Source organism: Lepidochelys kempii, chromosome 7, assembly GCF_965140265.1.
Source record: "Lepidochelys kempii isolate rLepKem1 chromosome 7, rLepKem1.hap2, whole genome shotgun sequence".
Classification (NCBI taxonomy): domain Eukaryota; kingdom Metazoa; phylum Chordata; order Testudines; family Cheloniidae; genus Lepidochelys; species Lepidochelys kempii.
The window spans coordinates 1,485,518-1,501,083 of NC_133262.1; the positions used below are offsets into that span (position 1 = coordinate 1,485,518).

Here is a 15,566-nt window from a genome sequence, read left to right on the forward strand (position 1 = left end):
TAGCTCTCCTAGTCTTGCACCTTTCATCAGCCCAGCATTCACTGTAAGGATTCTTAAAGCCCCAGAATGAATAGGATGATGTTACTTGTTCCAGGACATGTTACTAACCTGCCTGTTTCTGATTTTGTCCCCCCACCCCACCCCTTTCAGCCCCCAGAGTGTGAAAGGCCGGAATGATACATTTTACTTAACTCCGGAGCCGGTGGTAGCCCCTAACAGCCCGATCTGGTATTCCATCCAGCCAATCAGCAGAGAGCAGATGGAGCAGATGCTCACTCGGATCCTGGTGATACGAGAGATTCAGGAAGCTATTGCTGTAGCTAATGCCAGCACCATGCACTAAGGCATCCTTCCCAGCTCAGAAAGGGGTGGGGTGGGGCAGTGCGGTGGGGGGGATGACGAGCAACGATAAATTGTACAGACTTTTACACTAAAGGAGATGCCTACGTTTTGTTTTTTATTGGTGTAGTTATGAAGCCCTTTTAGGCTTCTTCTGTTTAAAAGAATCTAAAAGGAAAACCTACCCAATGTGTATCCTACCAAACACACTGAGCTGTTAGACCCATTGGAGGCTGCATTTCTCTGCCAGCTCAGAGCTGTTGAAACTGCTGGTTGACTTTGGTTTTTTATGATGTAGAAAACAGAACATGAGCTATGGGATTGGCCTGGATGGCTGGGGCCTCTGATGCCTCCTCAGAGCATGTGCAGCCTGGAGAGCGCAGAATGATGGATGGACCTGCTCAGCCAGCCAAGGAGAGGCAGGTGTCTCTCCTTTGTGCTCAGACATTAATTTGCTGTTGTCCTGGAAGGAGGAGGAGAGAGTGAACTGCAATTATGATTTCTAAAAAACAATTTCTATTCAGACCTTTAAGTGACATTTTTAGATGTTAAAAGTAAAAAAAAAAAACAAAACAAAAAACAAAAAAAAACTTTACCACACTCTTCTTTTTTTTGGCCTGACATTGAGGCCTTAAACCTTGAGGCTCCTGTGCCTGATGGAGTTCTTGTACCATACACTTGTGTATCATATAAAGATACCACCCTGTTTCTCTTATGTATTCTTACTCTAGTTGTTTATTAAGAATGACGAGCACGTCTTTTCAACATGCCATTGAACAGTGTGTCTTTATTTGGGGAAGAGCGCAAGAGCTGCAAGAGGGAGCATTTTAAAAAGATCAGTGTAATTGGGTTGTTCTCATCTCCCCCACATATGCTTTTCAGTGTGATTTCCCCTTGGACCCTTTTTCTCTTTCCCACACCTCCAAACTTTGAAGGTCTGAAGGAATTCACTCCTTTTAGGGTGTCCACGTCCTCCTTTAGTTTTGCACATTGTGTCAGCCTTTTTCTTCAGTGTAATAACTCACTGAGAGAAACCAGTTTGCTGATAGAACTTCAAGTGTCCAGCTAGGAATGTGGGATTTGCTATTGCACCAGATCAGCTTATTGGTCCATCCAGACGAGTGTCCTGTCTGCAGCAGAGGCCAGTATGTGGGGCTTCAGGCACAGGCAACCTCTCCCCCAGTCCCAAAGCACCTGACCGGTGGCTAGAGGGTTAGGGGAGAAAATGCTTTTCAGGCTGTATGGATGGCTGGCTCGCATATCGGTATTGTGGTTGTATAGTTTCAAGAGTTGTCACGGGTCATAATTCTTTTTTAAATCGGACCCATGGTGCCTGCCTCACTGCATCTTCAATGGCTGCTGTATTTTGACATCATAACGTTTCTGGTGGCTTCCAAAGAGAATAGATTGTCCGCTGTGCTCGAAATCAGAGCTCACTCTCTAGTGAGGCTTGAGGTTATTGAGCTACCAGCTTCTTGGACATGAGGAGGTGACGCTTCTTGAATCTGCCTTCCCCTCTTCTCCCTATATTGCAGTCCTGTAAATGGAAGCTCCTCCATTACTGTCCAAGAGTCTTAAGGCTTCCATTTGTTGCCCCCCTGTTTTACATTTGCAAGTAGGGTGTGTCATCCCTCTGATCTGTACATGTGCACCAGGGATAGAATATACACCTAAATCAGGACTGTCCATAATGTTACCTGCCCGTGTGCCCTCCTGTTTGATGTGCAGGTATGCCTGGTGAAGACTTCCGGTCCTAGCATGTGATACTTGAGCTTGATGGAAGTCTCCTTGCATCAAACAGTCAAAATACAGATATGCCTGAGAATATGAAAATGAGGAGAGATTTGCTCCTGAAGAGAACTTTTTAAAAGCATAATTTGGTAAGAAATGTTTGGGTAACTGCTGCAGGAAGACGTGCATCCCCTGTGCAGTGGGTTTGATGCTCCCTCTGTTCTTTACTGACATTAACACCCGGAGAGGTGATTTAAGCAAAGTCCACTGAGTTAGCTCAAGTCTCACCTCAACGACTGCCTGGTTGGTGGTAGTATCTGGCTGAAACACTAGTTCCCGTAGGGCAGAAAAAGAGACTGGGGACAGGTGGAGTGTAAAGCTGCCATCATACCCTCAGCTCAGTGCAGCAGTTGGGAGTATCCGCAGCACTTTTCCTCTGGCAGGGAGGTGTTGGTGTTGGTAACACTTCTTGGTTTGGCTACTATCAGGTGCTATAACCCTGTCACTGTGTTCCAATGCCTGCAGTATTCTCCAGGCTCCAGTTGATTATTTAAGGACATAGTTATGCGCTAGGTCGCTGTTGCTCTGTTCAAGGGAGTGGAGACATGCATGTTGTGCTAAGGGTGTCTGGGCCTGCATGGAGCTAATCTCTAGATCACTTGGGTAAACAGCTGTCCTGAATGTTGGATTTGAGAGGGGAGCATCCTGCCTTCTGCACAGAAAGCAAGTGACCTTGAGGAATAAGCATGTGCAGGCTAAACACCCATACTCAAGTCACTGTGCCCTGGAATGCCGCATAGGAAACAATCCAGCCTTCCCAGAGGTCGGAGTGTGCCCATCCACTGTTAGTTAAATCTGAGAGCAATATGAAAATGGAAGCTGACTGGCTATTCTTTCCTCTGCCAAGTACTAAGTGGATGGAATAGTTTGATATATGGCTTCACATAACATCTTTGTGTAAGTATAAACTTGCCAGAGCTTGAAACAATTTGGCAGACAGACGAGACCCAGCAATGGAGTAACAAGGGATGTTGCAGGTTAGGACTGAGTTGAGGTACACTGGCAGAGCTATGTGGTCAAGCTGTATGCCATGTTGCTTAAAAATATACCTGATTCTAATGTATTTGTTGCTGTTCACTTGCTACTGTAAAGAGCAAATGAATCAAAAAATGTACCTGGTGGAGAGTCAAGTAATTCTTTAGGATCTCCACTCAGCCTGGAGAAGCACAACTCACTGTAACAGTATCGGGAGTTTAGCAGGCACAGAGGGCCACATAAACCCCTAAATCTTTATTGGGTTTGCCCGAGCAAACAGACTGAGGATTTTCCATCCCTGTCCTCTCTTTGATTTCTCCTGTGTATGGAAGATGAAGGTGTTGACTTGAAAATGTACAGTGTTCTCTACTGTCTGGTATCAAAATGTCTTGTACCAGTTTCATTTCTTAGGAGACTATCCAATATACTGTGCTTTCAGATGACTCCACAGAAGTTGTTTTTCTTCTGCATAGCTGTATGAAACCATGTCTGCAGTATTTCTGGAGTTTAAACTCTGTACCCTCTGATAGTGAAGAGTGATCCAAACTTTCCTTTCTAGAAAGGTCACCCTAAGTCCTTATTTTTAAGGACTCCTGGAAGGAACTCTACCCAGACTAGGCAACAGTGCTCTGTTGGCCTAGGATCTTACCCAGGTCATTGGCAAATCTGCTCCTGGTTAAATGATGTAAAATAGCTCTTTTTAGCATGGTTTTCTGTATCCAGTTTGTTTCCACTCTCTGCTTGAGTTTCAGTGATGGACATTCCATTTAACACCTCTTGAGTACCAAACAACTTGCTGTTGTACATATTTAACCCAGAATTCACTCCCTTCCTTTGCCTTGTATGTGCAACTGATACAGGGTTAGCCTTGTCTGTTATATCTCAGCTTGGTTAGTTATTTAGTCTGAGGCACCCCTGCATTGTTTGTTTGTTTTTTTAATTGTTCTGTGCCCATCTTGTCTCCACAGAAAGTGTAGCAAGATTGAACGTGGCTGCTTTGTGAAGCTTCTTGTGTTCTAACCTCTGACCTCCATGTATTGTCCTCTCTCATGAAATTGCAATATAACTGCTCTCCTACAGGAAACTTAGTCTGTTACACAGACTTGGTGTCCACTGTGCCATCGTGTCCTTATTTCCTTTTTTGGAGGTGATGGTCACTACTGTAAAATTGGAATGACCAAAGTAGCGGAGGACAGCCTGTGGCAAACTATCATCCCCCGGCCCCTTGCTGCAGGGGGAGGGAAGATGATGACAATCTAAGTGTAACTTAATATAGTTCCTTCATATTTTTTTTTTTTTTTTTTTTTAATTTCTTGATTCCTAGACTCTTGTGTTTCTGGGAGGAGGTAGGCTCCTGTATGTCTGAAGCTGTTTCCCAAGCATGCTGCCTTGGCCTGATTCGTTGTGTGAGCTAAAACATCCATTTTAGGATCCAGAACCTGAAAGTGACCCTAAACAGGAGTCCTCCTTTGCACCAACCCTCACAGGGTGGAAATGAAAGGGATTGCTCTGACCTAGGAGAGAACAAGTCCATTTGCCCTGGTCAACGTGGAACTGCACAAAAGCTGTGTTCACCATCCCAAGTTCTCTATCTGTCGCTAAATAAAAGAAAGGTGACAGTGCCTGAGAAGAGCCCTTTCCTGTCTGTGTGGGCTGGAGGGTTTTCCTGTGAACGTTCTCACTACCCTTCTGTTTGCTGGACTGTCTTAGGGGTTGCATGATGGCTGCACACTAGGTGTAACCTGTTGAATAATGAAATGGTTAATCTTAATGTTCTGACTCTTACTTCACTGTTAAAATGGGATAGAAACTGCTACAGCCTGTGATGTGGCTGGGAGAAGGGCCCCACACATCCTGAGCTGCTAGGTTCCAACAGCAGCCTACAGAGAGATTGTTTTCCTTCCCCGGATATTTTGAGGAATGCTCCTTGCCCTGTCATTTCAGCCTGTTCCATTTCATTGGAGCCAATGCATAGAAAACATCCAAGCTACTGCTAGCCACACTAACAAGCATCTTCCTACCATAAGGAGCATCTCAAACCCTGTTCCAGGAAGGAATGATTATCGTACTGGGGGTGGGGGATATTAAGCTGCCAAAAGACATGTGATGCAATGGGTGTGGCACTCTGCCCACCGCTCCCTTCCTCCAGTGTGGCTCTGGCACAGCTCAGCACTGCAGTAGACATTTTGCACAGCAGCCACGTTTCCAGTTGCCTGCTTCCATCTGTTCTTGCTACTGAGTTAATCAGGAGGGGTACGGCAGGACTGAGCCCAGCATAAAGAGGGAATAAATTGGGTCTTGGCCTCTAATGAGGGAATGTAAGGAAATAACACATCCCCTACCGACCCTGTATCTCAGTAAGGCTGGTTCTAGTTGCAGCCCAGATCCTCTCTTGGTAATGGTGCAGCCTGCATGCCAGAAATGTCTTGTCCATCCTCCCCTGTTGAATCCTAGTCTGAACAGCATATGTCATTGCCATCCCGCAAAGTGACCTTCCAGCTCGCCAGTAGCTTTTGCCCCGTGAGTTACTCACACTGCAAATCATTTTAAAGAGATGAACTCAAATATTTTTTTAATTTAACTTTACTCTTATACCCTCTGATCTTTGTAATCCCCTTGGAAATGAAATGTCTTTCCCTGCAGCCTTTGTAGTCTGTTTGACAACCATTAAACCTTGCCTTGTGTTTCTAATGGAACAGAAGCTAACTTGCCTGTTTGTTTACTACTTTGTATTCTAGTATCACTGCTGAGGTTAACGTAAATGTGCCTTGCATTGGAATAGGGCAGCTGTACCACCATCGTCCTTTCCTTTAAAACAAAAAAAGACATTCTCACTTCTGCCACTCTTACAGTAGGCAACATTTACTGTTGGTAGAATGTGTCACGCTTTAAAAACAAAAAAAATACATGTCTGAATGCTCTTCTGCCTAAGTGCTCAGTAAGACCAGCTGGAACAACTGCCTTGATGTCACTACTCCAAGCCACTTTTGGTTTGTCAGTCAGGACATCAGTGAATTCCGTAAGTCTACATAGAACAGCTTTAGGTGAGAAATGACCAAGAAACTACACACAGATGTGTAAAATCACAACCAGGAATGTTATGAAACCCAAGGGCCATATTTCTCTTAACAGTTGCCACCCTACAACAAAAACTGAAAACTTCACATTGCATAACCAGAAACAATATTAACTCCATGGCTGAAGAAAAGGAGTTTAATTTTCCTTCTGTCTTGACTTAAATGATACCGTTCTTAGTACTACGTACAGCTAGCACAGAGTGTGCGGCCCCTGTTCAGGAAAATTGGGAATCGCTGAAGGAAAACTGCAGTGATCAACTTCTGCAGTGACTACAGCCTTCAGTTATAAGAGCAGCTTAACAAACCAGTCACTGAGACACCATGCAATACGCAGTATAACAGATGTGCTGCTGCCCTTAAGTGTCAGGTTATTGGAATAAAGTAAACTCCGCCACCCCCATGACAGGCTATTGGCTGTGAGAGCCCTGCTGCCAGAACTGCAGAATCCCACCCTGCTGTGCTGTCATCAAAAGAATCCTATCCAGTCCTAACTAGTTTGATGTGGTAGCAGAAGGAGTGGGACTTTTAAAATCCCCCAATGTCTTGAGCTTTCTTGAAAATCTGGCCCCAAGCGTGGCATCCCCTGTTTGATTTAAACTGAATAATATGAAACTTTTTTGTGATTGCATTATTTTTCATAAAGAAACAGTCCAAAAAGGTGCATGACTTAGTTGTATGTTTTCAAATACCCCGTCCTTCACAGGATCTCCAACAGAACTCTGCAATTTTACAAATCAGCACTGCAACATATGTTTGGGCGAGGGGCAACCATAACGAAATCGATAACCAACCTGAATGGGAGGCGAAGCAGTGAGGTGGAATGGAAGTCTGGTGGTGATTGAGCCATCTCAATGGATTTTATTTTTTTAAATCCAAATGTATCTAGAAATGGGGTCAAAATTTCTTCAGATTCATATAATTGCTATGTCAATAAGCTATTCTTTCTTCAGCTGCTAACTCATGCGGGTCTGAATACCACTTCAGAGGAGGGTGTACAATGGGATAATCTGCCCCCTACATTGGCTCTCATTCTTTTAAATCCTAGAGTATGAAGTTTAATATTCCTTCTAAAACCTATCCTAAGTAGACCTTATTTATATAAACGTCAGTCCCTTTTGGCATCTTCAGCTCTTGACCTCAACAGCTGTCTGTGGCAATAAGTTCGACAGCTTTTCAAACATTGTGTAACTGACACTGTTCCTTTTACCCAGTTTTTTCCCCACCTTTTTAATTGCATGTGCTCTTTTAAGGAATTCATGAGAGAATTTTCCTAGGCCCTTGATCATCCTGGTGACCAATCCTGCACACACAATCCAGCTGAGGCTGTGCTGTTGATTACATAATGGTGTATTCTCCACCTCATGCCTTAGGCATCCTAAAATCTTTGGGTTTTTCTAGCACAGATGCACAATGAGCTGTGTACTGTGATGTCCAGGTTCTTTTACTGTGTTGATACAGCTTACAGAGGTCTAAGTTAACTGTATGAGTAGTTTGTTTCCCACCTTCACTGTGCATTGCTTTGTAGTTATCTGCATTGACTTTCATTTGCCATCATGTTGCCCATTCACCAAGCTTGTTTAGGACTCACTGTAGTTCCTCACTCTTCTGTCCTAACCTAAATTACTTTGTCATCTGTAAATATTGCTACTTCATTAACCACCCCTTTCCAGATCATTAAGAACAAATGTTGAACAACATGGAACCTTGAGGCCCTGTGCTGTTAACCTTTTGCCAGGATGAATATTGACCATCTAAACTGTTTTCTGTTTCCTAGCCAGTTTTTGATCCATGACAATAGTTTGCCTCTCACTCCATGACTACTTCATAGTCTCTTGGGTGCAACTTCAGCAAAGGCGTTTTGGAAATCCTAATAAATTATGTAAACTGGTTCTCCCTTAGCCACTACAACATTGCATTCTGAGAGATTACTGAAACATCATTTTCCTTTGCAGAAATGTTGGTTAAATGCTCTCATGATGTTTTGTTCTTCTTTTAATTACATTGCAACGGATTTTTCCAGGCACACATGTAAAGTTCACTAGTCTCTTTCCCAGGATCACTGCTTAAGACTTTTAAAACAAAATAGTGGTACATTTGCTACTCTGTAACCCTCTGGAATAGTTGCCGGTTTTAATGACAGGTTTCAGAGGAGCAGCCGTGTTTAGTCTGTATCCGCAAAAAGAACAGGAGGACTTGTGGCACCTTAGAGACTAACCAATTTATTTGAGCATAAGCTTTTGTGAGCTACAGCTCACTTCATCGGATGCATACTGGGGAAAGTGTGGAAGATCTTTTTATACACACAAAGCATGAAAAAATATCTCCTCCCACCCCACTCTCCTGCTGGTAATAGCTTATCTAAAGTGACCACTCTCTAAGTCATTATGCAAGGTAACCTATTTCCCCTTGTTTTTTCCTACCCCCCCACCCCCCAGCCGTTTTTGTTAAACCCTGGATTTGTGCTGGAAATAGCCCACCTTGATTATCATACACATTGTAAGGAGAGTGGTCGCTTTAGATAAGCTATTACCAGCAGGAGAGTGGGGTGGGGGGAGGTATTTTTTCATGCTTTGTGTGTATAAAAAGATCTACACTTTCCACAGTATGCAGCCGATGAAGTGAGCTGTAGCTCACAAAAGCTTATGCTCAAATAAATTGGTTAGTCTCTAAGGGGCCAGAAGTACTCCTTTGGTTTTAATGACACTGCATATATTTTGTTAGCAGTTCAGCTATTTCATACCTAAGTTCCTTCCTAACTCTTGGATATACTGTCTGGGCCTGGTTACCTACTGCATTATCAATTTGCTTCAGCACCTCACCAGAGTCTCTGAGGGCACCTCTTTTCTATTACCAGAGAAGAGCTGGGCCCAGGCAGGGATTTCCCCAACATTTTCCAGCAGTGAAGAGGAAGGTAAGATAATTAAATTCTCAGTGGTTCCTACTGTCCTTCTCTGTCTACTTGCTCCCATTTTATCTCCAGTGCTTCAATGGACTTAACTATTCTTGGGCACTCTTCCTGTTCTGTTATAGTTACAAAAACAATGAGGAGTCCAGTGGCACCTTAAAGACTAACAGATTTATTTGGGCATAAGCTTTTGTGTGGGCATGAAAGCTTATGCCCCAATAAATCTGTTAAAGGTGCCCCTGGACAACTTGTTGGTTTTTGTGAATACAGACTAGCCTAGCTCCTCTTTCTTTCTAGTTAAAGAATCTCTCATTGGTTGTTGGGTTTTAAACCCTTAGCTGTTTGAGTTTTAAAATCTGTTTTGGCCCTTGTACTTTCCCCTTGATTGCCTGCTGTAATTTAACCCAGCGTTTCTCAAACGTGGCCACCAGGGGCTTCTCCTTGGGCCGCAGCCTCCGGGGCTGTGATGGCGGGGCACCCTGTTGCTCCTGGATGCCTCACCTGGGTGCTGGGTTCAGCTGCTGCTCCCAGGCCCAGCCATCTTCTCCCCTGTGGGGGAGCAGCCAGCCTGTGCATTCTCCACCTTCCCATGGGGCTCGGGCTTGGGGCGGGTGGTGGCAGGCTCTGCCTGTGGGACTTTAGGCTCTGGCCTCCCACTGCCCCCATTGCCATGGGCCAGGGCCGGCTCTACGGTTTTTGCCACCCCAAGCAGTGAAAAAAACCTGCTGCCACGGATGGCAAAAAGGAGGAGCTGCCCCCGACTTACCACCACGGGAACCCTGCTGCCCCTTCCTGGCGGCTGCCCCGAGCACCTGCTTCTGCCCCCCCCGGGCTCCGGGCACCACGGGTCTGCGCCGGCCCCTGTTCCCAGCAGCCTGACCAGCAAGAGACATGTCTCCGCTGGGGAGGGGCTGGGCTGGGTTTGGGGGTGACTAGGGGACTGGCTGGGGCCATGTCTGGAGAAGGGTCTGAGGCCAGTGACTAGGGCTGCTGGCTGGGGCTTGGCAGTGACAGGGTCGGGTTTGGGGCTAGTGACTAGGGCTGGTGACTGGGGCTGGGTTTGGGGAGTGACTGGGTCGGGTCTGGGGCTGGGTTTGGGGAGTGACTAGGGGAGTGGCTGGGGCCATGTCTGGGGAAGGGTCTGGGGCCAGTGCCTAGGGCTGGTGGCTGGGGCCGGGTTTGGGGAGTGAGTGGGTCGGGTCTGGGGCTGGGTTTGGGGAGTGACTAGGGGAGTGGCTGGGGCCATGTCTGGGGAAGGGTCTGGGGCCAGTGACTAGGGCTGGTGACTGGGGCCAGGTTTGGGGAGTGACTGGGTCGGGTCTGGGGCTGGGTTTGGGGAGTGACTAGGGGAGTGGCTGGGGCCAGTGACTAGGGCTGGTGGCTGGGGCTGGATTTGGGGAGTGACTGGGTCGGGTTTGGGGAGTGACTGGGTCGGGTCTGGGGCTGGGTTTGGGGAGTGACTAGGGGAGTGGCTGGGGCCATGTCTGGGGAAGGGTCTGGGGCCAGTGACTAGGGCTGGTGGCTGGGGCCGGGTTTGGGGAGTGAGTGGGTCGGGTCTGGGGCTGGGTTTGGGGAGTGACTAGGGGAGTGGCTGGGGCCATGTCTGGGGAAGGGTCTGGGGCCAGTGACTAGGGCTGGTGACTGGGGCCAGGTTTGGGGAGTGACTGGGTCGGGTTTGGGGAGTGACTAGGGGAGTGGCTGGGGCCAGTGACTAGGGCTGGTGGCTGGGGCTGGATTTGGGGAGTGACTGGGTCGGGTTTGGGGAGTGACTGGGTCGGGTCTGGGGCTGGGTTTGGGGAGTGACTAGGGGAGTGGCTGGGGCCATGTCTGGGGAAGGGTCTGGGGCCAGTGACTAGGGCTGGTGGCTGGGGCCGGGTTTGGGGAGTGACTGGGTCGGGTCTGGGGCTGGGTTGGGGGGTGACTAGGGGCCTGGCTGAGGCCAGTGACTGGGGCCGGGTTTGGGGGTGACTAGGGGCCAGTGACTGGGTCGGGTTTGGGGAGTGACTGGGTCGGGGCTGGGTTTGGGGAGTGACTAGGGGAGTGGCTGGGGCCATGTCTGGGGAAGGGTCTGGGGCCAGTGACTAGGGCTGGTGGCTGGGGCCGGATTTGGGGAGTGACTGGGTCGGGTCTGGGGCTGGGTTTGGGGAGTGACTAGGGGAGTGGCTGGGGCGGGGTTTGGGGAGTGACTGGGCCGGGTCTGGGGAGTGACTGGGTCGGGTCTGGGGCTGGGTTTGGGGAGTGACTAGGGGAGTGGCTGGGGCCATGTCTGGGGAAGGGTCTGGGGCCAGTGACTAGGGCTGGTGGCTGGGGCCGGGTTTGGGGAGTGACTGGGTCGGGTCTGGGGCTGGGTTTGGGGAGTGACTAGGGGAGTGGCTGGGGCCAGTGACTAGGGCTGGTGGCTGGGGCCGGGTTTGGGGAGTGACTGGGCCGGGTTTGGGGAGTGACTGGGCCGGGTTTGGGGAGTGACTGGGTCGGGTCTGGGGCTGGGTTTGGGGAGTGACTAGGGGAGTGGCTGGGGCCATGTCTGGGGAAGGGTCTGGGGCCAGTGACTAGGGCTGGTGGCTGGGGCCGGGTTTGGGGAGTGACTGGGTCGGGTCTGGGGCTGGGTTTGGGGAGTGACTAGGGGAGTGGCTGGGGCTGGATTTGGGGAGTGACTGGGTCGGGTTTGGGGAGTGACTGGGTCGGGTCTGGGGCTGGGTTTGGGGAGTGACTAGGGGAGTGGCTGGGGCCATGTCTGGGGAAGGGTCTGGGGCCAGTGACTAGGGCTGGTGGCTGGGGCCGGGTTTGGGGAGTGAGTGGGTCGGGTCTGGGGCTGGGTTTGGGGAGTGACTAGGGGAGTGGCTGGGGCCATGTCTGGGGAAGGGTCTGGGGCCAGTGACTAGGGCTGGTGACTGGGGCCAGGTTTGGGGAGTGACTGGGTCGGGTTTGGGGAGTGACTAGGGGAGTGGCTGGGGCCAGTGACTAGGGCTGGTGGCTGGGGCTGGATTTGGGGAGTGACTGGGTCGGGTTTGGGGAGTGACTGGGTCGGGTCTGGGGCTGGGTTGGGGGGTGACTAGGGGCCTGGCTGAGGCCAGTGACTGGGGCCGGGTTTGGGGGTGACTAGGGGCCAGTGACTGGGTCGGGTTTGGGGAGTGACTGGGTCGGGTCTGGGGCTGGGTTGGGGGGTGACTAGGGGCCTGGCTGGGGCCAGTGACTGGGGCCGGGGCCGGGTTTGGGGCCAGTGACTGGGGCCTGGCCTGCGGGAGTGTCTGGGGCAGTGGCTGGAGCTGGGGCTGGGGAGTGACTGGGTCGGGTCGGGTCTGGGGCTGGCGCGGGGGCTGAGGGCTGGGGCCCAGTGTGGGGCCGGGTGTGGGGAGTGACTGGGTCGGGTCGGGTCTGGGTCTGGGTTGGGGGGTGACTAGGGGCCGGGCTGAGGCCAGTGACTGGGGCCGGGCTGAGGCCAGTGACTGGGGCCGGGTTTGGGGAGTGACTAGGGCTGGTGGCTGGGGCCAGTGACTAGGGCTGGTGGCTGGGGCTGGATTTGGGGAGTGACTGGGGCCGGGTTTGGGGAGTGACTGGTCGGGTCGGGTCTGGGGCTGGGTTGGGGGGTGACTAGGGGCCTGGCTGAGGCCAGTGACTGGGGCCGGGTTTGGGGGTGACTAGGGGCCAGTGACTGGGTCGGGTTTGGGGAGTGACTGGGTCGGGTCGGGTCTGGGGCTGGGTTGGGGGGTGACTAGGGGCCGGGTTTGGGGCCAGTGACTGGGGCCGGGTTTGGGGCCAGTGACTGGGGCCGGGTTTGGGGCCAGTGACTGGGGCCTGGCCTGCGGGAGTGTCTGGGGCAGTGGCTGGAGCTGGGGCTGGGGAGTGACTGGGTTGGGTCGGGTCTGGGGCTGGCGCGGGGGCTGAGGGCTGGGGCCCAGTGTGGGGCCGGGTGTGGGGAGTGACTGGTCGGGTCGGGTCTGGGGCTGGGTTGGGGGGTGACTAGGGGCCTGGCTGAGGCCAGTGACTGGGGCCGGGTTTGGGGAGTGACTGGGGCCGGGTTTGGGGAGTGACTAGGGGAGTGGCTGGGGCCAGTGACTAAGGCTGGTGGCTGGGGCTGGATTTGGGGAGTGACTGGGCCGGGTTTGGGGAGTGACTGGGTCGGGGCTGGGTTTGGGGAGTGACTAGGGGAGTGGCTGGGGCCATGTCTGGGGAAGGGTCTGGGGCCAGTGACTAGGGCTGGTGGCTGGGGCCGGATTTGGGGAGTGACTGGGTCGGGTCTGGGGCTGGGTTTGGGGAGTGACTAGGGGAGTGGCTGGGGCCAGTGACTAGGGCTGGTGGCTGGGGCCAGTGACTAGGGCTGGTGGCTGGGGCCGGGTTTGGGGAGTGACTGGGCCGGGTCTGGGGCTGGGTTTGGGGAGTGACTAGGGGAGTGGCTGGGGCCATGTCTGGGGAAGGGTCTGGGGCCAGTGACTAGGGCTGGTGGCTGGGGCCGGGTTTGGGGAGTGACTGGGTCGGGTCTGGGGCTGGGTTTGGGGAGTGACTAGGGGAGTGGCTGGGGCCAGTGACTAGGGCTGGTGGCTGGGGCCGGGTTTGGGGAGTGACTGGGCCGGGTTTGGGGAGTGACTGGGTCGGGTCTGGGGCTGGGTTTGGGGAGTGACTAGGGGAGTGGCTGGGGCCATGTCTGGGGAAGGGTCTGGGGCCAGTGACTAGGGCTGGTGGCTGGGGCCGGGTTTGGGGAGTGACTGGGTCGGGTCTGGGGCTGGGTTTGGGGAGTGACTAGGGGAGTGGCTGGGGCCAGTGACTAAGGCTGGTGGCTGGGGCTGGATTTGGGGAGTGACTGGGTCGGGTTTGGGGAGTGACTGGGTCGGGTCTGGGGCTGGGTTTGGGGAGTGACTAGGGGAGTGGCTGGGGCCATGTCTGGGGAAGGGTCTGGGGCCAGTGACTAGGGCTGGTGGCTGGGGCCGGGTTTGGGGAGTGACTGGGTCGGGTCTGGGGCTGGGTTTGGGGAGTGACTAGGGGAGTGGCTGGGGCCAGTGACTAGGGCTGGTGGCTGGGGCTGGATTTGGGGAGTGACTGGGGCCGGGTTTGGGGGTGACTAGGGGCCAGTGACTGGGGCCGAGTTTGGGGAGTGACTGGGTCGGGTCTGGGGCTGGGTTTGGGGAGTGACTAGGGGAGTGGCTGGGGCCAGTGCCTAGGGCTGGTGGCTGGGGCCGGGTTTGGGGGTGACTAGGGGCCAGTGACTGGGGCCGGGTTTGGGGAGTGACTAGGGGCCAGTGACTGGGTCGGGTTTGGGGAGTGACTGGGTCGGGTCGGGTCTGGGTTTGGGGAGTGACTAGGGGAGTGGCTGGGGCCAGTGACTAAGGCTGGTGGCTGGGGCTGGATTTGGGGAGTGACTGGGCCGGGTTTGGGGAGTGACTGGGTCGGGGCTGGGTTTGGGGAGTGACTAGGGGAGTGGCTGGGGCCATGTCTGGGGAAGGGTCTGGGGCCAGTGACTAGGGCTGGTGGCTGGGGTCGGGTCTGGGGAGTGACTGGGTCGGGTCTGGGGAGTGACTGGGTCGGGTCTGGGGAGTGACTAGGGCTGGTGGCTGGGGCCGGGTTTGGGGAGTGACTGGGGCCGGGTTTGGGGGTGACTAGGGGCCAGTGACTGGGGTCGGGTTTGGGGAGTGACTGGGTCGGGTCGGGTCTGGGGCTGGGTTGGGGGGTGACTAGGGGCCTGGCTGGGGCCAGTGACTGGGGCCGGGGCCGGGTTTGGGGGTGACTAGGGGCCAGTGGCTGGGGCCGAGTTTGGGGAGTGACTGGGTCGGGTCTGGGGCTGGGTTTGGGGAGTGACTAGGGGAGTGGCTGGGGCCAGTGACTAGGGCTGGTGGCTGGGGCCGGGTTTGGGGAGTGACTGGGCCGGGTTTGGGGAGTGACTGGGTCGGGTCTGGGGCTGGGTTTGGGGAGTGACTGGGTCGGGTTTGGGGAGTGACTGGGCCGGGTTTGGGGAGTGACTGGGTCGGGTCTGGGGCTGGGTTTGGGGAGTGACTAGGGGAGTGGCTGGGGCCATGTCTGGGGAAGGGTCTGGGGCCAGTGACTGGGGCCGGGGCCGGGTTTGGGGGTGACTAGGGGCCAGTGGCTGGGGCCGGGTTTGGGGGTGACTAGGGGCCAGTGACTGGGTCGGGTTTGGGGAGTGACTAGGGGCCAGTGACTAGGGCTGGTGGCTGGGGCCGGGTTTGGGGGTGACTAGGGGCCAGTGGCTGGGGCCGGGTTTGGGGGTGACTAGGGGCCAGTGACTGGGTCGGGTCTGGGGCTGGCGCGGGGGCTGAGGGCTGTGGCCAGTGACTGGGGCCGGGTTTGGGGAGTGACTGGGTCGGGTCTGGGGCTGGGTTGTGGGGTGACTAGGGGCCTGGCTGGGGCCAGTGACTGGGGCCGGGGCCTGGCTGGGGCCAGTGACTGGGGCCCGGCCTGCGGGAGTGTCTGGGGCAGTGGCTGGAGCTGGGGCTGGGGAGTGACTGGGTCGGGTCGGGTCGGGGCTGGGG

The 15,566-nt window shown here is 53.3% G+C and overlaps 1 protein-coding gene across 11 annotated transcripts in view; it reads left to right on the forward strand.

Annotated features, from left to right (window-relative positions):
* QRICH1 (glutamine rich 1) overlaps positions 1-5,811 on the forward strand; it is a 44,166-nt gene extending 38,355 nt beyond the window's left edge. For all 11 annotated transcript variants that reach the window (XM_073350857.1, XM_073350859.1, XM_073350855.1 and 8 more), the window contains one exon: positions 151-5,811. In XM_073350857.1, coding sequence (XP_073206958.1) covers positions 151-343 — 193 coding nt within the window. In that variant the 3' untranslated portion in view covers positions 344-5,811. The remainder of the gene's footprint in view (positions 1-150) is intronic.
* Positions 5,812-15,566: the final 9,755 nt, after the last annotated feature.